Raw genomic sequence first — 22,607 nt, forward strand, 5'->3', positions numbered from 1 at the left:
CTCAGTGGTAGAATCCCCGTGTTCAATCTGCAGTATTGCCAAACTCAAAGTATTAATCCATCAAATGGATTAATCCACTGATGAGGTTACAGCTCATGATCTATCTAATCATTCCACCTCGGAACATTCCTGCATTGCCTAACACATGAGCTTTTCAGGGAACACCTCATATCCAAACCATAACAGTAAGTCGATCCAATAAAGGACTGGCAGCCTCTTGTCAGACAGTCCCCAAAGGCTCCCAATAGTGTAGGAGAGAAGGCCCCCTTCTGGGCTTGATTTCTTAACCTCTTGGTCCTGGCTTAATACCCGACTGTCCCTAAAATGGATCCTCTTTTCATGCCACTCAGAATATCCAGACTTAGATACCCAAGCAGAGTTTTATGGTAGACACTTGATAGTAAGTTCAAATCTTGTGACAGCAGGTGGAATAAATGACCTTTTCTCTCACGGTTCTGCTTGGTGTCATAAGTGTTTTACATATAATGTGTCCTAAAAATGGTTACCTCTTCTGTGCGTTGCAAAAACGGGTCTCTGCTTCAAGGGTGTGACTGCAAGAGCAGAATGGATGCCTTTCAGCTACCACAAGGGGATTCTGCCTGAATTCTTAGAACCGATACACCTTTGAACAGAAGTCAAGACCAAAGATGACATGTAACGAAGAGCTGGTGGTGTGTGGCGTGGCATGGATGGGTCCTGCGGGCTGCCAGCACTCGGTCATTGTTGGGAAGCGCCCTTGGTCTGCACTTGTTTCCTCTAAACACCTGCTACAGTAGTTTACCAGGCACCAAGTTCACTGTACTGGCTCTTGTGGGGTGCACCACGCCCAGTGGGTCTTCAGACACTGGGTTAGTGTTTTTCTACTTAAAAAAAAAAAAGTCCTTCTGTTGATCAAGCATAACTTTGCAGTTCCATCTATTGGAGCACCCTAAAATTTAAATTTTATGTCTGTAATTATTTTCCTGTTTTAGAAATTCTAGTTGTAACAAACTATAAATTGGAGTCAGCATTTTAGAGGAGATTGTTAGAGAAGTGATTTTTTTTGCAGTCTACTTTATAACTAACTCCCTGTGTCAGGTTCCTTCTCTGAACATCATTTTCCTCTTAATCCACAAGAACACGCCTCCCCTGCCCTCCTCCCAGGATCTCAAATTGTAAGGAAATGATGTGTTCCTGTGTGCAGGCATCCCCTGAGGAGCAAGCATAAAGCACTGTGAAAATGTAAACTGTTACCTGTGTGAATGCCCCGGGATGGATGATGTGACCTGCCATGATCTGCCAGTGGGTGGGTTCACGTGTATGTATCCAGAGACAAAACTGGAAACCCAGTGTGACTCGTGTTCCTCACTCTTGTTTTGTTTTAAACTCACCCCACCTCCCCGCTCCCACCAACTTTCAAAGGGCATCTATTAATCATCTTTCTGCTACTGACTTTCTGCTGTTTCCGGTACCAAATAGGTCAGCAGCCATGGAGCCCGGTCTTCTGAAATCTTAGAATCTAAGTCAGATAGTACAGATGGGTATAAAAGATGGAAGAGGGGGAAAAAAATAACATGGATTAAAGATCCATAAAATTCAGAGTATACAAGTGCTTTGGGTACTTGAAGTCATAGAAGTTGCATATTTGGAAGCAATAAGATCTTGGGGAGAGATCATCTGCAGAACCCACTTTGATGAAGACAGTGGAATCGTCCAACCAAGGGTGAGATGTGTGGGCTGAGCCCCGAGTGGGGAGGGATGTAGAAATTAGTGTATGCTGGCGTCAAAAATGAACTTGATCCTGATCAGCTGCAGTATGGCAAACCGCACTCTTTAGGGTGATTCAGAAGAGGAGGAAATGGTGCTGGAGGATACATTTGCTGTCACACAGTGAGCAAATGACCAAGCCGATGGAGATTTACTGATGAAGATCTCCAGTTGGGGGGAGGAAGTGGAGTATATCAAGAACTGCTAAAGATCCAATGTAAAGTGTGCAAATAGTGATAAGAATGATTCAGAGCAGATCTTGATGGCTAGCCATTCAGTAACATTAATCCTTTGTGGGGCACAGCAGGTTTTAAATAAATGTATTTGCCTTTTTTATAGCTACACGTTTTCCTCAAATTTTATTTAATGCCAGAGTGTGTGTTGATTTTGGTGGCATGTGGTTTTTAAGGAGTGGGTTGTTGCTAACCAGATTTTCCAGGGCATGAGACCTGTGGTGCAGGGCACAGGGGAAGGTCTGCTGGGGAGGGGTTGGGCTGAAATGAGTAACTGCGCCCTCTGAGTCTCCCGTCTCTCACGTTCAGGGTCAGTGTTGACTGCATTAGCGCGACGTCTTCGAGAGCACTCCAGTAACCAAACCAGTCCCCAGAGGCTGTCTGCGTGGGCGGCACCCCATGAGTTCATCATTAATCGCCCCTCTCTTGGCCCTCGCACCCTGGAGTCTTAGACATGGATGAATTTGACGCTTGGAAGGACAGCTGGTTAGGTTCTGGGCTTGGGGAGAGGCACTCCTGGTCTAGAGTCCCATGCTAACTTGAGTTCTCTCATGGAGTTCTTACCATGTCACTTCTACCTCCAGAGCAAGGCTCCAAAGCTGGTCGCCAGGCAGGAGCACAAGGACATCTGCCTCGGTGCCCACAGAGAGTCCGCGTGAGCACAACACATTCCCGTGGGTCAGTCCGTTGAACTTTGTTTTCACATGTACTCCAACATGCTGCAGAATTTTTTGAACTGGTGAGAGGGGGTTTCTATGAGCCACTGCTGTGACATTCTCACAAAATGTATAGACTTCACACTTGTCACCTAATGAGCAAGGAGGGCCCATGTTTCAGGTTTCTTTTGATATTTTGGGGGGGAATTGTTGATGTTTGAACTAGAACTCCTTTGTCCACTGTTGAGAAGACTTGAAGAATGATGGTGACACGGTACGGCACTCATTCCATGCTGTGTGTGTGTGACAGCACACTTGATCATTTATCTCAAGAATGTATAGCAGAGCCGGGCGCCGGGATGCGCGCCTGTAATTCCAGTGACTCGGGAAGCTGAGGCCAGAGGATCACAAGTTTGAGGGCAGCCTCAGCAACTCAGTGAGACCCTGTCTCAAAAATAAAGAAAGAGAATAAAAAGGCAGGGGATGTATCTCGGTGATAGAACACTCCTGGGTTAATCCCCATGAGGGGTGGGGGACACAGTAGCATTGAAGTATAGGGTAAAAATAGTAAGTGTCTTTGGAAACAAGCAAGTAGGAAACAGAGAAGCAATCGGTGTCTTCGTCTGGAACACTTTAGTTCAATTCAAGGTCCCACAGGGTAGATAATGGTCCAGGCTCCTTGCTTTGCCGTCTGACTCTGGGTTTTTCTGCTCTGGCTCCACTTTGTGTTTAAAAGGTAGTAGGGACTAAGAAGGGAGGGAATGATTCTAATCTCGCTGTCCCTGATGGCCCAGAACCACCTTCCCGGACTACTTGGAGCATCATGGATGCGCTTTTCTTGTGTCCACCAGATTTCAAGTGTTCACAACTTGACTCCAAAGTGTGCAGGTTGGGAATGGTACAGGGACAAGTTCATGCCAGACACGTGTTCTGCTCCTCTGGCAAATGTGGGGAAAGAGGAGGGGGGTACTAGGGGAACAGCGGCTTACGCCTTAGCTCAGTTGCTCTAAGTTCCAGGAAATCAGTTCAGAAAAGAGGGTGGGGGTAGGAATGCTCTCCACTCGGCCCTCCTCTGGAGCTTCACCTGGGGACCTGGAGCTTAGGCTAGAATTAACAGGAGGGGTCACCCCGTAGAGTTGCTCTGGGGTGCCCACTTGTCTCCTCGGTGAAGGTCTGTTCTGATTCTTCCTGCACCCTCTTTCCTAGATCATGAATATTATTGTATGAAACTGTGCAGAGAAAATTGGGGCCATCGGTGGCATCAATACTGCAACTTGAACTTGACAATCATGGTTTGCTGGTCTCAAACGGGCACTTAAATCTCAGTATGGGTATATGATTTAGTAACTGAACCCTCCCTTCTATTTGTCGGTTATGTTTCTACCCTTCAATTAGCTGCACTGTTTTTCTAATGTGCTGTAGATTTTTTGAAATAATTTATGCAAGTGTTTGGTTTCCATGTTTACAATTTTTACAGCTTTCCTAGCATTTTAAATGGAAATGTCAATAAATGCTATGAATTGGTGTCAAAGTGATATTTTCTGTTTATTTCCTTTGCAACATGATAATTTTCTCATTTGTAAAACATGAAAAATTGGGTGAGATGACCTTTTGGTTCTCTAATTCCGTGTCCCTGGTGAGAACACCTAGTGCTGCCTTTGTTTTCCAAGGAATTAAGTTGAACGTATTCCATTCATCATGGAGTTTGCCAGATCGGTTTCCACTCACGTTGCCAGTGCCACGCCTTTCTACTCTCTGTGCTATTTTCCTGTTACCCAGTGATGGAATTGATGCATCTGCTAAGAGCTGATTTATTTTGGAATTAAAAGATTTAGAAAGAAAGGAGAAGGTTAAAGTCCGTGCAATCTCAAAAGGTAATAGGGTAAACCTGGAGTTGTTGATGAAACCTGAGAAAATGAGAACCCTTGGCAACTTAGAAAAGCAGAAGGAACTCAGATCACAGGAGAACACAGCAATGAAATGAACTGTGGAACCCTGGACAGGATCCTGGGACAGTGGCACCAACAGAGGGGGCGCCCTAGGGAGATCCAAGGACGTCTGTAGTTTAAACAGTTGAAGAAAGGGAATTTTACTGGGTTTGTTCTGTTTATGGTTATTAAGACTTTAATATTAGAGGAAACTATGGAGGTGTACAGAAACTCTGTACATAACTTTTGCAGCTTTTCTCCAAACTGAAAGTGATTTTAAAATATAAAAACAGTTTGGGTGGTGTAGCTCAGTGGTATAGTGTGTGCCTAGCATACCAGGGGCCCTCAGTTTGACCCCCAGCGCATCACAAAGCCCTGTGTTTGATCTTTAGTGTGCATTTGCATGCGTGTTCTCTCTCTCTCTCTCTCTCTCTCTCTCTTACTGATGTGTCCCTGCTAAATCCCACGTGGCTGCTGCAGGATAATATGGTCTTGTCCACAGCCAGAATGTCTGGCACCTCTCAGGACACACAGCTCCTGCTATCACTGAAACCACAATGAACAGTTTTGAGTCTTGCATAAGATAAGCCCTCATGGGATCGACTCAAAGGAAAATTGAACCAGAAAAAAATTAGAGCAAATAAAGCAATATGAGAAAGACCTTAAAGAATGTTTGAGATGTTAAAAGAGCTCAAGAAAAACCTAACAAGAATAGGATGTGATGGAAGTTTAAGCAAATTTGACAAAACCAAAAATAAATCTTTGAAGACAGTGAGGGAATTAAGAAAATGCATTGGTATATAATGGTCACATGATGCAATGTTTTGTAGGCCTAGTTGAAGAAATAACGTTTGTCATTCATGGATCTTTATGCTTTAATAAATATAGCTTTAGATTAAAACTCTAGAACTTACTACCCTCGGAGATCTCACGTGTTCTGAATGTAAACATATTCAAAGTGAGGGAAGAGCAGGAAGCTACTAGAAGAAGCTGAGGCTCAGAAGAAAGGCCAGGCTGGTCCCACGCCCACAGCCCGTACTCTGAGTTGGGAGGAATATGAACTTGAACCACAATTAGCATTTCTTGTCCTGCTCTTTCCTCTTCCACTTTGTACCTGCCAAGCACAGCTGAAGGTGAAAAGAAAACAGGAAGAGGTCCTTTGGTCCAGTGCCTGAGTCAGATCACTAGACTAATGGAGCCTTGTGGCTGGACAGTGCCCTGTTGATGCAGTAACTTTCTTCCTCGCCAGGCCTCCCGCCCCCCCGCCTTCCTGCCCCCTTCTGCCCATTCTGGAATAAATGGGGGATGGTATATGTTTGATATCCCTAGTGTTAAGCCTGGAAAAATTACAGCCACAAGTCTAGGAAAACCACATCTGTGTAGTTAAGTTTATTTGTTGTATTGGCGCCAAAGTGTAGCATTACAGAAGGGTGAAATCTGAAGCATATTGTGACATTCTCTTAGAGAGCCTGGTCACAGATGGGTCCTTCAGCATCTTGACAAGACACTTAAGGGGAAGTGTCTGGGTTTGGGCTCTCTGGTATGGTAGTATGCCTCTCCTCCCTCTTTTCCTCCTTTCCTCCCTCCCTTCCTTTTTGATTGAACCCAGAATGCTCTACCACTGAGCTGCATCACCAGCCCCTTTTATTTTGAGACCGTCTCACTAAGTTGCCCAGGCTACCCTTGAACTGGAGATCTTCCCGCCTCAGCCTCCCGGATTGCCGGGATTATAGGCATGTGCCACCATGCCTGGCTATAAACCAGTGGTTTTCTTTCATTTGGTATTTTAAAATTCTGAGATGTTTTTAAAGAAATTGTTTCTGCAAAGTGTTTTTTTTTTTTTTAAAAGTGGGGAGAAGAGGGGCTGGGTAGAGCATTTGCCCAGCATGTGTGAGGTCCTGGGTTTAACCTCAGCATCACATAAAAATAAATAAATAAATAAAAACTATTCTGTCCATCTAAAACTAAAATATTAAAAAAAAAAAACAAAACCCAAAACAACAACAACAACAAAAATAAAAACCTTTAAAGGAAAAAAAAGTGGGGAGAAGGGTCTTAGGAACTAATGGGGGTCTTGCAGTTCAGTGCAAGTGAGCATTGGTCTTGCTGTCCAACAGTGGTCTGCACTGTGGCTGTTTTTGAAGAGCTGTAGGGGATTCTATTTTTAGCAGAATCCAGATGAGATCACACACGGTTTGGATCTTCCTAAAGCTGTGAGAGAGAGAGAGAGATAAGCATGGCGGCCTGACTCGGACACACTTGGTCCAAGAACCTGTGTGTGTTTAAATCTTAGATATTGTTCGTTCTGGCTTCTTGGGGAGACAGATTTGATTCACAAATTAGAAGTAAAGTTAAATTTGTAAAGACACAACCAAATTTAAATCAGAGCATCACACACTAACTAGCCTATTGAACTTCACCTTATTCTGCTTTTCCTGGTCAAAATTCAAATCAGTAAATAAAAAATCAAATCAGGAAATAAAAACCAGCATAACTCTACCACCAGAGATACCAGCACCAAAATTTTAGTAAATTTTGGTCTTCTTAAAAAAACAAACAAACCTGGAGCTGGGCCTGGTGGCGCACGTCTGTAATCCTAGCAACTCAGAAGGCTGAGGCTAGAGGGTCACAAGTTAAAATGTAGCCTCAGCAACTTGAGGAGATCCTGCCTCAAAGAAAATTGAAAAAGGGCTGGGGACTTAGCTCAGTGGTAAAGCATCCCGGGGTTTAATGCCCAGTACAAAATTCCAATTTACCTAGGAATCTGTATTTTTTATTTGTTAAATCTAACAACCTTAACATAACGGCTAACAGATAGTTGTGTTTGTGCTGAGGGAGATAATCCATGGGAATGGGGAAGTGTGTGGATAATGTAGAAGACAGGAGAAAGTGAGAGGGCTGGGATTCAGCCCATAATGGAGAAATTAATCCTTTAGCATCTGAATGTTTCCTATTGTGCACAGGAAGGAAAGCAACACAGGCAAAGAGATCAGCCTCACATATCAGAAATGGACAACACTTTTTGTTCTGGGAAAAAAAAATTTCAACTGAAAATGTTACTATTTCTTTGGATTTGTAAACTCCGATTTTTTCAAAAAGCAAGAACATAATTTTACAGGAAATTGTCTGATTTTGTGCTTTTTTAAAAAATGAATTCTGTAGAGTGTGGGATCACAAGTTTAAAGCCAGCCTCAGCACTTTTGCAAGACCCAGTCTCAATAAATAAATAAATAGGGCTGGGGATGTAGTTCAGAGGTAAAGAGCCCTTGGGTTTGGTTCCTTAGTACGTTAATTAACTAATTTAATAAGGTGAGTTCTGCTTTCTTTTCCATGACTAGTGAAATTCGTTTCAGATTAATGGTGTCTGTTATTTGGTGTAACACAGTGATGAAGGGACGTGCTAGTAAGTTTTTTAAGTGTTTTATGGCCCTGGGTGTGTTCTGTCTTGATGAATGTCCCATGTGAGCTTGGGAAGGACGTGCTTCTGTTGTTAGAGCAAGTGTTCTATAAATGTCCATCATATCCAGGTGACTTGCTGGTGCTGTTCAGTTCCACTGTGTCCCTAGTGACTTTCTGCCTGTTCCATGTGTCCTTTTCTGATCAGGGACTGTTGAAGTCCCCAACTGTAATAATGGCTTTGTTAGTTCTCCATGCAGTTCTATCAGGTTTGCCTCCTGTATTCTGACGCTCCGTTGTCAGGCACAAACACATGAAGGATTGTTACATCTTCTTGGAGCGTTGGCCCCTGCCTCTGTATGTAATGCTCCTCTTTATCCCTGATGAATTTCCTTGCTCTGGAGTCAGCTTTGTCAGAAATGAATACAACTTCATTTTTTTTTTTTGATTAGTGTTGGCATTGATTAGCATTCAATCCCCACTACTGGCAGGGGCTGGGGGGAGTTGGTGAGGTTTTGCTAGAATACTTTAAGAATAATTGTTAAAATGTCTCTTGATATTGTGCATCCTAGCAGCAGTAGGGTATGAAGTTTGTAGCAGTGGAATGGAGCGGTAGCTTTGCAGTTAGGACTGTGTGTGCATCCACTTTTGCTTCTTCCTGTTTGCACAGGCTTGGTCAGCTTGAAAGGTGATAAAAACAAAAACATGTTGAGAAATAGAATTGAGTAGGAGGCTTTGTTTGAATGATTTAAAAATAATTGCTAAAATGCATTACAATGTGTTATATCCTCATCATAGAAGGATAATAATTATACAGTATACAATAGAAGAATCAGGCATTAACTTTGCAGTAACAGCACCTAAGTTTTAATTTACCTTTGCTTTATATATATATATATATATATATATATATATCCAAATTACGTACCCAAGGTTTTACATATATATATATATATATATATATATATCCCAAATTAGGTACCCAAGGTTTTATATATATATATATATATATATATATATATATATACACATACACACACACATATATATTTATTTATTTATATTCCAAATTATATATATATATATATATATATATATATATATATATATATATATATATATATATATAAAACCTTGGGTATGTAATTTGACCTCTTTTAATGTATATTACAACATTGTGGTATTTGGAGTTTAGTTTTTTTTTGTTGTTGTTCTTGTTTTGTACCAGAGATTGAACTCAGGGGTGCTTAACTACTGAACCACATCCTCAGCCCTTTTTAAAGTGTTTTATTTAGAGACAGGGTCTCACTAAGTTGCTTAGGGCCTCACTAAATTGCTGAGACTGGCTTTGAACTCATGATCTTCCTGTCTCAGCCTCCTGAGCTGCTGAGATTACAAACTTATACCAGCTTGGAGTTTAGTTCTTAGGAGGAATCCTAGGAACTTTTTATAAGAAAGGATAATATTTCAGAAGGAGGCTATTTACTTTCTGAAGTCATAGAATATCCTAAAAGGCCATTTCCCCAGACATGCATGTGTGTATATTTAATTAATAGATAGATAGATAGATAGATAGATAGATAGATAGATAGAGATATAATACATAGCAGTATTTAGATCAATTCCTGGGCTTGAGTAATCCTTCTACCCCAGCCTTCCAAGTAGCTGGGACTATAGGTATGTACCATTATGCTGGGCTTTTTGTTTTTAATGCAATTTTATTATGAAGTCATAATTTTTTTAGAAATCCGGAAAAATAAGTTCAAATATAGAAAAAAAATTCCTAAATTGACTGTGTGAGATAGCCCCAACATCTTGGTGAAATCCCATTTTATATGTACTTTATATCCCTAGTTGAGGGACATATTATATATATAATTTTCTATCATTCTCTTCTTTAGCACTGTCATAAGCATTTTCTCATGTCATTCAATGCACATTGGCATCCAACATTTTGTGCTATATATGTGTAGACACAGATATCCTCTCTAAATTTTCTTTATATGGATCTACCATAATTTAATCATGCCCTTGATGATAAACTCTTGGCTGTTCTCAATGCCTTGCTATTATAAATAATGATGTATTAAATATCTCTGAATAAAATTGTCTGATTTTCAGATTACTTTTTAAAAATAAATTCCTAGGGCCAACATTATTGAGGCAAACTATCTGAATAGATTTAAAGGATTTTATTCCATATTATCAATTTTCAGAAATCCTGGGAAATTTTATACCCCTAATGTTTGAAGATACATCTTACTGCATTGTCAACAGGACTATATTTATATTTTTAAAATATTTTATAGGGGCTGGGGATGTGGCTCAAGCGGTAGCGCGCTCGCCTGGCATGCGTGCGGCCCAGGTTCGATCCTCAGCACCACATACCAACAAAGATGTTGTGTCCGCCGAGAACTAAAAAATAAATATTAAAAATTCTCTCTCACTCTCTCTAAAAAAAAATTTATAATTTGACTGATAAAAAAAAGTTTCCACATAGTTTTCATGTTTATCTTTTATAGTGACATGATGTCTCTCATTAACATTGTGACTATATCCTTGTTTAGCACTTGGGTCTTTTCCTGGTGGTAGTATTATCTGCCGCAGTCTGGCTGGGCACAAGATAACTTACTTGATGTGTAGTGTTCAGGAAGGCAAATCTGGGGAAAAGATTTGAAATGGTATCACTCTTGGCCCATCACTGATTCCGATTTATGTTACAAATGCAAATTCCCCCCCCCCATCAGCCTGGTGACCCACCTGCCTCCCTCAACCTCCTCCCAGGATTTTTCCAGGGAAGTTGCCCTCAGAAATTTGGGGGGGGAAAGCTTTGTGTGCTCCTCTTGATCCATTGGCCTTTTACATGGTCTCTATTCAGAGAAAGGTGGGAAGTTGTCATCTCTGCAAGTTGGAGATGCTGGAGGCTCTGTGTGTCTTCCAGAAAATTTAGCTGTTGGGACAACATATAAAGTCTGAGAGAATTATTTTAATGTTAAAAATAATTTTAAAATTATTTAAAAATCCTGGATGCCTGGTGTGAACCCTCTACTGTCTATCCGAAATATCCACTGGGTGTACCTTACAGACCACAACGTCAAAGGTTCCTCTCAGTTTGGTGTGTGACTTGCTGTCATCCAGCCCCATAACCTGGTTCTGCTATTTGCTCTCTGCCATGAAGACTTTCAGAACTGAAGGCCCATCTGCCCTTTGGTTTATTCCTGGTAAAAATATATGGCAGTCTGGGCTGGGGTTGTGGCTCAGTGGTAGAGCGCTTGCCCAGCATGCTTGAGGCACTGGGTTCGGTTCTCAGCATCACATACAAATACATAAAATAAAGAGCCATCAACAACTTAAAAAAATATTTAAAAAAAAAAAATATGTATATAGCAATTTCACTCATGATTTCAGATGAGCCAGTCACAGAGTTGTCTTTTTGAATATATTTTCTTCCTTCATTTCTTCCCAAACCTGACACAACCCTGGCATACCTGAAGGCGAAAATATACCCAAATCCAGGAGCTTAGAAATAGGAACACATTTTATCTTTTAATTCAACTAAAATGCATATGCTCAAGAATTTTCTTAGGGCTGGGGATGTGGCTCAAGCGGTAGCATGCTCGCCTGGCATGCGCAGCGCTGGGTTCGTTCGATCCTCAGCACCACATACAAATAAAGATGTTGTGTCCGCCGAAAACTAAAGAAAAATAAATATTAAAAAATTCTCTCTCTCTCTCTCTCTCTCTCTCTCTCTCTCTCTCTCTCTCTTTAAAAAAAAAGAATTTTCTTATAGCCATCTTTCTAAAAATTCACATTAAAAGAAAAAAAAATGCTAACTTTGATACAAATGAAAAGCAATGCTATCTCAGATTTAAAGTAAAATGGAATTTAATAAATCAGTATCCAACAACGCTATGCATGTTGTCCTTGGCTGAGGCGTGGACTTGACGGGGATGTTTGTCTTGAAAGGGGGAGACTGAAAGAAATAATGAAAAGTCAATTTCAGTTTCTTGGACAGCTAAATGAAGTCATCTGTTGTTCTTTTGAAAAGCAGGTAATCCCATAGGGCTCAGTTCAATAATGGCTTCTCCTGGGACCAGCGATACTGCATGTGGGATTATTTCCCAGGGAAGTTTGATCACAGGCGCATGCCGGAAGGGCACTTGTGAGGATTCTCATCCTGGGGTGATGTGGAAATGGGGCTTGGAGACAGTATAGGCATCTGTCTTGCAGGGGTGGGGAGTGGACCATCTGGACAGCAGCCAGAAGTAGAGGTCACCAAGTGCATGTCAGCCACAGTAGGCCTCCAAGGCAGCAGTGTTATGAAGGTTAAGATGCGGCATGAGATCTGATTTAGTTAAGTGGAAACACCCCAACTTACAGTACACCTCACATTTTTACAGGAGCACATTCAGGGACCCCCACGATCGCCTTAACGATGGCAGCAGGAGAATGAGGGGGATGGGGATAAGAGGGAATCCAGGACAATAAAGGGGCCTCGTAGAGATCAGTGTGACCAAGTGACATGAACTGAGGTGCAATGATCTATACCCTCTGCACAGGCATCGAGGGGCAAATGCCAGCTATGCAAAAAATAAACCTTCACGGGAGGAAGGGCTAGCCTGACATGGTGGTGTGCCATATGTTTTCCCCAAATAAAGGAGTATGGTTCTCCTAAAGAGTCAAGAACCACTCATGGTTACCTAATCGCTGATGTAATAAGTGATCTCAAGAATGGAATTGATAAACTAATTTAGGCATTAAAATTTGGTGCCAGTAAGCTATACAAGTTATCCTACTATTTGTAGTCTTTTGTTGAGGATTTTTAATTCAAAGATATTTAACTTGATGCCTGAAACTCCACCGTTCTCCAGAGTGTTAAGACTCTCCTGGGTGCTTTTAAATCCCATTTTAAAAGCAGATTTCACATTTTAGAGCAGTTTTAGGTTCATAGTAAATTTGCATGGAAACTCCAGATGATTCCTACATGCACCCTGCCCCCACCCATGACAGTACCTGAGTGGTACATTTGTTACACTTGATAAACCAGTGTTTATACATAATCATTACCCCAAGCCCAGAGTTTACACTAGAGTTTACTGTACAGCCTGTGAGTTTGGAAAAATTTACAATGATATGTATTCACCATTATAATATCATTCAGAACAGTTTCACTGCTCAACAGTCTCTGTGCTCTGCTGTCTACCATTTTCTCCCCCAATCCCTGGAAACCACTGATCCTTTTATTGTCTCTACAGTTTTGCGTTTTTCAGAATGAGGCATAGTTGGAATCATAGATATGTAGTTTTTTTAGACTGGCTTCTAATACTTAGTAATCTACAATTAAGTTTCCTCCATGTGTCTTCATGGCTCCACAGCTTTTAAATCAGTTTTCAAATGAGCATTTTGATCCAAGCATCTCCAAAGTCTGATTTATTCTTGGTCTTTCACATATTGCTTCCTAACAATACAAAATTTGGGATAGAAGCCACTTGTTTAACCAGTGAAAACAGAAATGTTTGCTTATTTTTATGCAACAATTTTGGATCTTTTTCCTTCTTGATAGAAATGAACATGTTGTAAATGAAATATGAGGATTGCACTATGGACCATGATTGCTTTAGTGAGAGAAATGGGCTTTTGTGCACTCTGAAATCGCCCAACTCCACATTTGCATCTGTGGGACTGTATCGCCTCCTTCACCAGTGGCTCTTTATCAGACTGGCCATGATTGTTTACTGTTTGTCATCATTTTTTTAAAAAGTAGTTTGTGTAGCCTGCGTGCGTTGCTCAGGGAAGCCTGCTATTGGAACCAAGTGTTAGATGCAGAGTTTGAGCTTCTCTTGGTTCATGGCAAATCTGCATCTGGAAAAGGTACATTTCAGCCACAGGAACAGCAAAAACAAGGGAAGGGATGGAAGAGGGCCTGGCATCTTTACAGAACTGGAATAATTCAGAATTGGGTTTGCCTAAAGGATACGCAGGAGGAAAAGCTAGAGAAACGTGAGGATCTGGGGTCATCTTAGAGGCTGGATCCTGCCGTCAGCCTGGGGAGCCATAGAAGGACTTTCAGTGGGGGAAACTTGATCACTGACTATGAGGGAGAAGAGCCACCCTGGAAGAAGTAAGGGGGTGGGCTAGAGGTAGAGTGAGGCTGTCCCCAGGGCGCTCCAACCATCGGCTGGCAAAGACCCCTGGAATCACACTGTTTGGACATGTATGCGGATTTCAGGGTTTGGAGAAAGAGAGGGTGAGAGCACAGCTTCTTCAAAATCAGGTAGATTATTTCTTTACATTTTAAAATATGCTCACATATACATGTGTGGAATGAGGCCTGGCGTACACAAAATGTTGTGCCCTCCCCAAATTCATGTTAAATCTTAACACCCAATGTGATGGTATTTCGAGAGGGGCCTTTGGGGGTGGCTAGGTCATGGGGTCAGTCTCATCGGTGGGATCAATGTCCTTGTGAAAGAGTCCTCAGAGAGTTTCTGTGTCCCTCCCACCATATGAGAAGATGGCTGAGCCTAAACCAGGAAGAGGGCCCTGACCGGGACCCAGCCCAGCCTGCACCCTGAGCTCAGTCTTCCAGTCTCTGGAACAGTGAGAAATCGGTTTCTGCTATTTTTAAGTCACTCCATCTATGAAAAGTTTTTACAACAGTCCAAACAAGACAAGTCTAAGCTGTCCTATGAATCATCTGTGACTGAGCTTGCCTGGCATCTAACATTTAACTTTTAATAGAAAATTATGTATGGCTTATTTATCCATGGGCATCGAACATATGAAAAGAAATTGATTAAAAATGATGATCTTTAAAAGTCAGGTAATTGTGCTCCAGCTTAATGTCTAAGTTTCTGCACGGGACATTTTGATACGGATCCGCCCTATGCTGTGTAGGCTGTATCATAGTTTGTAGTGGGTGTGGAGGGTAAAGTTGACGATTGAAGACAAAATTCAAAATGAAAAGTCCATCTACCATGGGATGGGGCTTGCTGCTTTACACCTGGACCCTTTCAGATCCACCATGGTCTTCCTTCTCTCCGTCTCCAAGAAGGGAGCCGTTTACATTCACTCTGTCCTTCCTCTTGTGCAAATAACCTCATGCCTATAATCTCAGTGACTCAGGAGCCTGGGGTAGGAGGATTGCAAGTTCAAGGCCAGCCTCAGCAATTTAGTTGGGTTCAATCCACAGCACCAAAAAATAAAAATAAAAAAAAAGGATATGGAAATGTTAATTACCTTGATTTGATCAGTACACAATGTACATAGGTGCTGAAATGTCACCCTGTACCCCATAAATGCCTGCATTTTAATGTGATATGGCAGGGACTACACCCACTTCACTTCAATATAGTCTAGGAATCAGCGTGTTGTTCCAGACTGGAGAGGATCTAACATCCACTGCTGCTCTGCCCCTCTGTTTGTTCAAGCAGCTGTGACATCTCAGGTCTGGTAGAGAAGAGCCAGTCTGCTCAGGTTGAAGGGACAATGGGCCTCCCGCCCACCTCCTCCAACTGTGGCTCAAATGGCTCCATAAGCTTTTGCAACCACACCTGAAAATACTGCATTGGTCCAATTCTTACATTTTCTGTTTAGAAAACTGATGCCCAGCGAGGAACAATGACATGTGTGTTCACACAGGTCAGACAAAAATCTTAATTTCCCTTCTTTGAAAGCTAGTACTCTTACCACTATGTCACACTGTATTATCTTGTATTTTTTAAATTTATATTTAGTTGTAGATGGACACAATATCTTTATTCATTTATTTTTACGTGGTGTCGAGGATCAAACCCAGTGCCCCATGCATGCAAGGCAGGCGCTCTACCACTGAGCTACAGCCCAAGCCCCTGTATTATCTTTTAAATGTTTGCAGTTGATAAATGTGACTGTGCTCTTGAATGAACCTTTTCCTCTCTTGGAAGATAAACCACTACACATTGTGAAATTTTTCCTTGAATATCTGAAAAAGTGGACTGTGTGCACACTGAAAAAGTGGACTGTGCACAGACTCCATTGACACATTCATCCATACGATTGTGCGACACTCAGGGACAATAAGCCCATCCCATTGTACTGATGGAACATGGGGGTCAGGAATTATGGGCCTTTTGCAGAGTGCAGGACGAACCAGGTGGTCCCTTCAGATTCTGTTCTCAGGGAAGTTTACTTAGATTTTCTGAGAGAGGGAGTGAGCAGCTTTAAGTTATTTGCTTCTTCTAGAAAAAGTCTCTTCCTCTCAGAGGCCTCTTTTTTCCTATGTTTTGAAATAATGTTTATCCCATCTGAATGTTTTCTCACAAACAATAGGAGTTGTTTCATAAAGAATCATTTGTCCTTTCTTCCTCCTGACAAAACCACCTTTCCCTCCCCTCCGTTCACCCTCCACTGGGAGAGTTCACCAGGACACGCAGTGTCCACCCTTCACGGCAAGTGACAGGGCTGCATTTGCTGACAGAGTGGTAACCCTACCCGCTTCTTCAGAAGGAAGTTATTTCAGCCACCTGGAGAGAAGTGGAGGTTCTGAGTGCAGAGACGTGAGCATAGCTGTCCATGGCAAGGACTTGTCCGTCCGTCCATCCATCCGTCTGTCCATCCATCTGTCCATCTGTCCATCCATCCATCCATCCGTCCACTGGACAAACATGAAGACCTAACTCTACCCTAGGATTGCAAGGAAGTATAAAGGGATCACCAAGAAGCCCATTCGCAGTGGCTGCCCCTAAGGCATTGCAAAGTGTCCGAGAGTCCCAGCTCCAGGGAGCCCAAGGCCACCCATGGGAATGGCGAGTAAGACGGGCAGGTTACAGGCAGGGGACCAGAAGGAGACATTCCTGAATGTCCCAGGAGATGTCGTGAAGGCAGAACAAGGGAGCTGGTGGGGAGAATGGGGGGGACCAGACAGCCTCTGGGGACATAGGAAGGAAGACTGAGAGCTGGAGAGGGCCCGCGGTGGGGGTGACGGAGGAGGGGCGTGTGGGGCAGGGTGCCTCTCCCATCATCTGCCCTTGACTGAAGGGAGAGAGAGGAGCCAACCGCCTGGTTTTCAAGTGTGCTCTCTAGAAGTCCACGTCTTCAGTTTCTTGGGCACTCCCTTGGGTGTCCAGAAGAAAGCCCTGGCTAAGAGAGGAGCAAGCCCACAGGGACTCCCCGACAGCGGAGTTCATGGGGTGCCGAAGACCCTTTGGAGTGGGACTTGAGGGCTGGCCGGCCTTGGCTTATTTGGACCCCTCTCTCTTTTTCCTTCCCTTCTCAAAGTAGTAAAGGGGGGTTGGGGACGTAGCTCAGTGGCAGTGTGTAAAGCCCTGGATTTGATCCCCAGCATCAAATTAATGGATGAATGAATGAATAAAAGCAGCTGAGGCTTCAAGGTGAAAGGCTTTAGAATAACGGTGGCCGCCCTCCTCCCGCCCTCTGCGACCCACACAGTGATGGCGAAGGCCGTTCTCAGGGCCGGGACTCTCATCTCATGCGTGCGAGTCCTTGGGCTCCTCTGGAGTCAGCTTCATCAGTTTGTCCACGCAGAGCAGGATGAGGGTGAGAAACCAGAGGCTCCAGCCCACCGCAGCCGCGATCCAGCCGTACTCGTCCACTCCAGCATGGCAGCACCGGGCCGCCTGGGGGCAGAAGTCCACATCTGGGGGACGGGAGATGAGAATGGCAAGCTGTATCCACCCAGCTCCACCAGCTCTTTCTCTAATCTCAGTAAGAACATGAGCAACGTGAGAGCTGCCATGCACCATGCCAAATCTTTACGATTTCCCTTTCATGTTTCTCACAGGACGACAGGCACTATTATTATTAATATCGTTATTTTGGTGCTGCAGGGACTCCTCCAGCAGGCATGCCCTCTACCACCATTCTCGACCCCCAGCCTTGTGATAGGTACAATGACTATTTCCATTTGGTGTGAGTCAATTGATATTGTAACTTGCCCAAGGTCTGAAGATGGCAGAAAGAGAACTCGAACCCAATATAGACTCCAAAGTCATATTCTTGTCACTTCATATGATTGCCTGTTACCTTCTTTATGAATGACCAGGAGTGGACCCATTTGGTCACTGAATGATGGCAGCGTAGAGGGGCCAGGCTTAAAGGAAAACTTCCTACTAATTAGATGTGTTAATGGTGTTTCTTTGTTACCGAGCTCCTGCCACTGGAAATACTCAAGTAGAGAATGAACAGAAATAGGTAAAGGGGACCGAACCAAGTGCCTGTCTTGTTCAGCTTAGCTGATTTTTATAGACTTCCCCCTCCAAACTTCTTTCAAGCATTTGAACCCAGGGCATCTTTGGCTGCCCACCAGGGACTGGGTCATTGCAGCCACCTGCACCAAAGACCATAAGCCTGCATTGGGATCAAAGCCAGGACGGCTTTTAGACCTGTTCTGCAGATGGTACTAGGCAGAGCCACCCTGTGCCCAGGAAGCCTGGGAGGCCTTGGTCACCTAACACCAGCCAATGGAAAGCAGGAGGGCTCAAGTTTCCCCCGCAGCTCAGGGCCAGCTCTGGGATGAGGGCAGAAGCTTACTGGGGCACTGTTCCAGGGTCCCTGGATCTGGGTGGTGGGTGGTCAAGGTTGAGTTGTTGCTGCTGCTGCTGACTTCTGAAAGAAAAGACAGGACATCGTCTCAGGCAGAAGGAAACACTGTTCCCAGGCGCAGGTTTTGGAATCGTGTCACTGTGAAAGTGTGACAGAATTTCCCGTGCAGGTATACTGAAGCTTTATGAAGCTAACTCCCTGCTGTAGACTGAACTGTGTCCCTCCCAAATTCATACGTTCATGTCCTCATGCCCAACGTGACTGTACTCGGAGACAGGGCCTTTAAGGAAGTAATTAAGGTTAAAGGGGTCATATGGGTGGGTCCTGTGCCGGCGTGACTAGTGTCCTCATGAGAAGAGGAAGGGACTCCAGCTATGCATGTGCACGGAGGAAGGCTATGTGAGGTCAAAGGGAGAAGGAGGTCATCTGCAACCACAAGAGGGAGGCCTCAGGAGAGACCAGATTTGCCGATACCTTGATCTTGGCCATCTAGCCTCCAGAACAATGAGAAAATGAATTCCTGTTGTTCAAGCCCCCCAGTCTGGACTTTTCATTTTGGCAGCCAGCCAGCCAGGGAGGAATCCACTCCCCTTTTCCTATCACTTTATCTTCATTTTTCATTGCCCTTCAGTGACCAAAGGCCTGCTATATAAATAGCTTGTCACACTCTATTTTTAGCTGTGCAAATAGATGTAGCTATAAAAGGGCCTTTCCAGTCTATATTGAAACAATCACGGAACGATCTAGAATGTCTTCTCACAACGACTTCAATTCCTTTCAAAACCTTGACAAGTCAACTTTGAAATCTGACCTTGATTCTTTATTCCCGATGATGGTGAAGTTGTTACACAGGCACGTGGTGAGGAGCAAAAATTAAACAGTCGTGTAAGTCAGTCCAGGGTTTGGGATTTTGTGTTCATCAGTAGTGAGTATTGTGAAAGTGTTACAGAATTCCCAGTGTAGGTATCTGTATGCGACAAAGCTAACTCCCTGTTGTCAACTGAATTGTGTCTCCTACAAACTCATTGCCGGGTATGCAGTGCTTAAATTTGTTGTTCAACTTATAAGCAAAGAATAATAATTTTTAAAAAAAGGAGAAAGAAAAAGAAAAAAGAACTTAAGCAGGAATTCTAAAAGAGCCGCTTTTGCTTTTGTCTCAAGGAAGCTGGAAGTTTAACCCTTTCCCATCTGGACAGAAGAGAATACCCACTGGGTTTGGGGGATGGAGAAGAATGTAAGCATGTGGAGAAGAAAAGCCACTGCCATGTTCCTTCACAACTGAGAATGAAAGACAGGGGGCCCACATTGTCTGATACAGTGGCCCCTGGCCACTTGTGGTTATTTAAACTTACTAAAATTAGCTGAAGTTAAAAAAGCCAGCTTCCCCGTCATATTAGCCATGTTTCAGATGTTCAATCACCACATGTGGCTGGTGGCCGCCATATTGGAAGCACAAGGCAGAAATGGAACATTCCCACCATCAAAGAAAGATCTATTATCACTAATGCTAATTTAGGTAGATCAAACCCAGACATTGATTTTGGAGCACTTTCTGGAAATTATATCGCTATTCAATCTGCATTGTTGGGAATGTAAAAAAATCACTTCAAACCAAAACAAAAATGTTTGAAAACTCTCAACACTCCACTGACTGTGGGTCAGCATGTCCTTCAGGTGCCTGTTGTCATAGAGTTAGGAAGAAGGCTGTTTAGCCAAAGCCATGAAATTGCTGCCCAGACTGACTTTATGCCACCCAATCCCTAAGCAACTCCTGGGTCCTGCTTAAGGGATGGTAAATTACCTTGATGAAATCTGACTGTTACTGTAAATTATTTACAACTAAATGGCTCAGGGCTTGGTCTTTGTTTTGGAGACATTTATTCCTCAACATTTGAATTTTAACTCCCTTGGCCCTGACTTTCATCTCCCCTCTAAACCTAGAGTAGTGATATTTCTGCCTAGAGTAAGTGAGTGGGGGAAAACGTAGTTAACTGCCAGTATTAGGTTATGAATTACCACATAAAAATGTTTTTTTGTTATAGATGGACACAATATCTTTATTTTGTTTATTTATTTTTATGTGGTGCTGAGGGTCAAACCCAGGGCCTCACATGTACGAGGCAGGCGCTCCGTCACTGAACCACAACCCCAGCCCATGAATTAACACTTTTATATTAAAAAAATCATTTCACAACAGCAGTTTTATATGGTTCAAACAGAGTAGCTCAGCTAAAAATTCCTAAGTACCTGAATATCACCCTCCTCCCTTATGAGCAGAATAGCCAGGGGCTTGCCCCATTTGGGAAGAAGAACAGCTCAGTGGAGTTACATTTGTTATTATTATTATTATTATTATTATTATTATTATTATTTTAGTACCAGGAATCAGCTCCAGGGGTGCTCTACCACTGAGCTATATTTGTTTGAGGGAGATTTTGTTTGTTTGTTTGTTTTGGTACCAGGGATTGAACCCAGGGGCACTTAACCCCTGAGCCAGATCCCCAGCCCTTTTTATGTTTTATTAGGAGACAGAGTCTCTTTAAGTTGTTTAGGGCCTCACTAAGTTGCTGAGGCTGACCTCAAACCTGTGATCCTCCTGCCTCTGCCTCATGGTCATCAACTTTTTTTTTTTTTTTTAAACCTGCAACGTGAGCAAGGAACTGTGAGGGTAAAGCAGATAAAAATTAAATAGCCATGTTTGAGAAGGGTGGAAGTTGGGAAATAAGACAAACTTGTTAACCATACTTGCTAACAATCATTGTGTGTGCAATTACCTTTTTTGTTGTTGTTGTTGTTTTGTACCAGGGATTGAACCCAGGAGCTCTCAACCACTAAGCTACATCTCCCCCTTCTTTAAAATTTTGAGACAGGGTCTCACTAAGTTGCTCAGCGCCTCTGTAAGTGGCTGAGTCTGGCTCTGAATTTAAGATCTTCCTGCCTCAGCTTCCTGAGCAGCTGGGATTACAGGCACGTTACCACCACGCCCAGCTTATTGTACATTCTTTAAAAGCAGCCATCTCATTTGCTTCTCACAAACAACCCTGTAACTCAGCAGTTTCACTGTCATGTTCTAAACAGGAAACAGGCTCTGAGAAGAGAAGCAATTTGCTCAAGGTCACACAGCTAGTAAGTTGGGGAAACTAGGATGGAAGGGAGACTCGGTGGGTCTGGGCACCCACACTGAGCCCTCTGGCCGTGGCCACAAGAGATGCTAAGATGGGAGAGAGAGGTGCAGACTTGATGGGGCTTGGGCTTTGAGACTGGGAGAGTCTCTGGGTGCAGGGCAGACAGGGAACTCAGACAAGATCAAAGCTGAAGACAGCAGAAGTTAAGTGAGGCCCCCTGCCCCCAGGTGCAGGTCCCCTGGGAGAGTGAGAGGTGGGGCTTAGCCCAGCGCCACAGGTACCCTGGGGAGGCAGGAGAGGGGTGGGCAGTGACTGGCAGCTTCCAGGCTTTGGGAAAGTGGCAGAGGAAGTGCAGTGGCCAGGAAGGACAGGGCTTCGGTAAGGAACGTGAGACCCCAATGTGAGGGAAGACTGTCAATCACACAGCGGGGGTGGGGGGCTGGGGGGAGCTGAGCAAGAGGAGCCACCAGGAAACCAGCAACCAAATTTATCACTGAAGACCAATTTGGTCCCCTGATAGGTAAGATTCTGACAAATTCTGTGTGTGTGTGTGTGTGTGAGAGAGAGGCAGAGGGTGCCCACAGAGGTGGCTGCTCCTGTCCCAGCCCAGGAGTTAAGTATTTGATCTTGGTCTAGGCAAACCCAAGACACCCCACCCCACACCCACCCTTAACCCCCTGCCTACTCCTTCTCCGTGAAAAAGTCCTTTTTCCTCTTTGCTTCCTGCAGGACCAACCCTGGCCAAGGAATTCTCGCCCTCCCCCTCCCCTCTGCCCTCCCCCTCCCTCCTGCTGCACCCTCCCTCCCTCCCTCCCTCCTGCCCTCCCCCTTCCTCCGTGAGGCCAAGAATAAAGCTCACAGTTCTACCTGCCCAGCAAGCCGAGTGGAAGGAGGCAAAGCCCAGGCAGAGGAGCAGGGCGGCCCGCGGGGCAGAGGTGAGGTGCTGCGCGACGCGGAGGGAGGCATCTCCGTGGGCCATGT

At 43.7% G+C, this 22,607-nt stretch overlaps 1 protein-coding gene across 1 annotated transcript; it reads right to left on the bottom strand.

Moving 5' to 3' along the window:
* Positions 1 to 17,426: 17,426 nt before the first annotated feature.
* Tmem213 (transmembrane protein 213) lies at positions 17,427 to 22,605 on the bottom strand. Its single transcript, XM_026398543.2, has 3 exons — positions 22,494 to 22,605; positions 18,490 to 18,564; positions 17,427 to 17,596 (listed from the first exon to the last, which is right to left on the bottom strand). The coding sequence occupies exons 1-3, from the start codon at positions 22,603 to 22,605 to the stop codon at positions 17,427 to 17,429; spliced, it is 357 nt and encodes a 118-aa protein (XP_026254328.2).
* Between the last annotated feature and the right edge of the window lie 2 nt (positions 22,606 to 22,607).

Source organism: Urocitellus parryii, chromosome 3 (assembly GCF_045843805.1).
Source record: "Urocitellus parryii isolate mUroPar1 chromosome 3, mUroPar1.hap1, whole genome shotgun sequence".
NCBI classification, from domain to species: domain Eukaryota; kingdom Metazoa; phylum Chordata; class Mammalia; order Rodentia; family Sciuridae; genus Urocitellus; species Urocitellus parryii.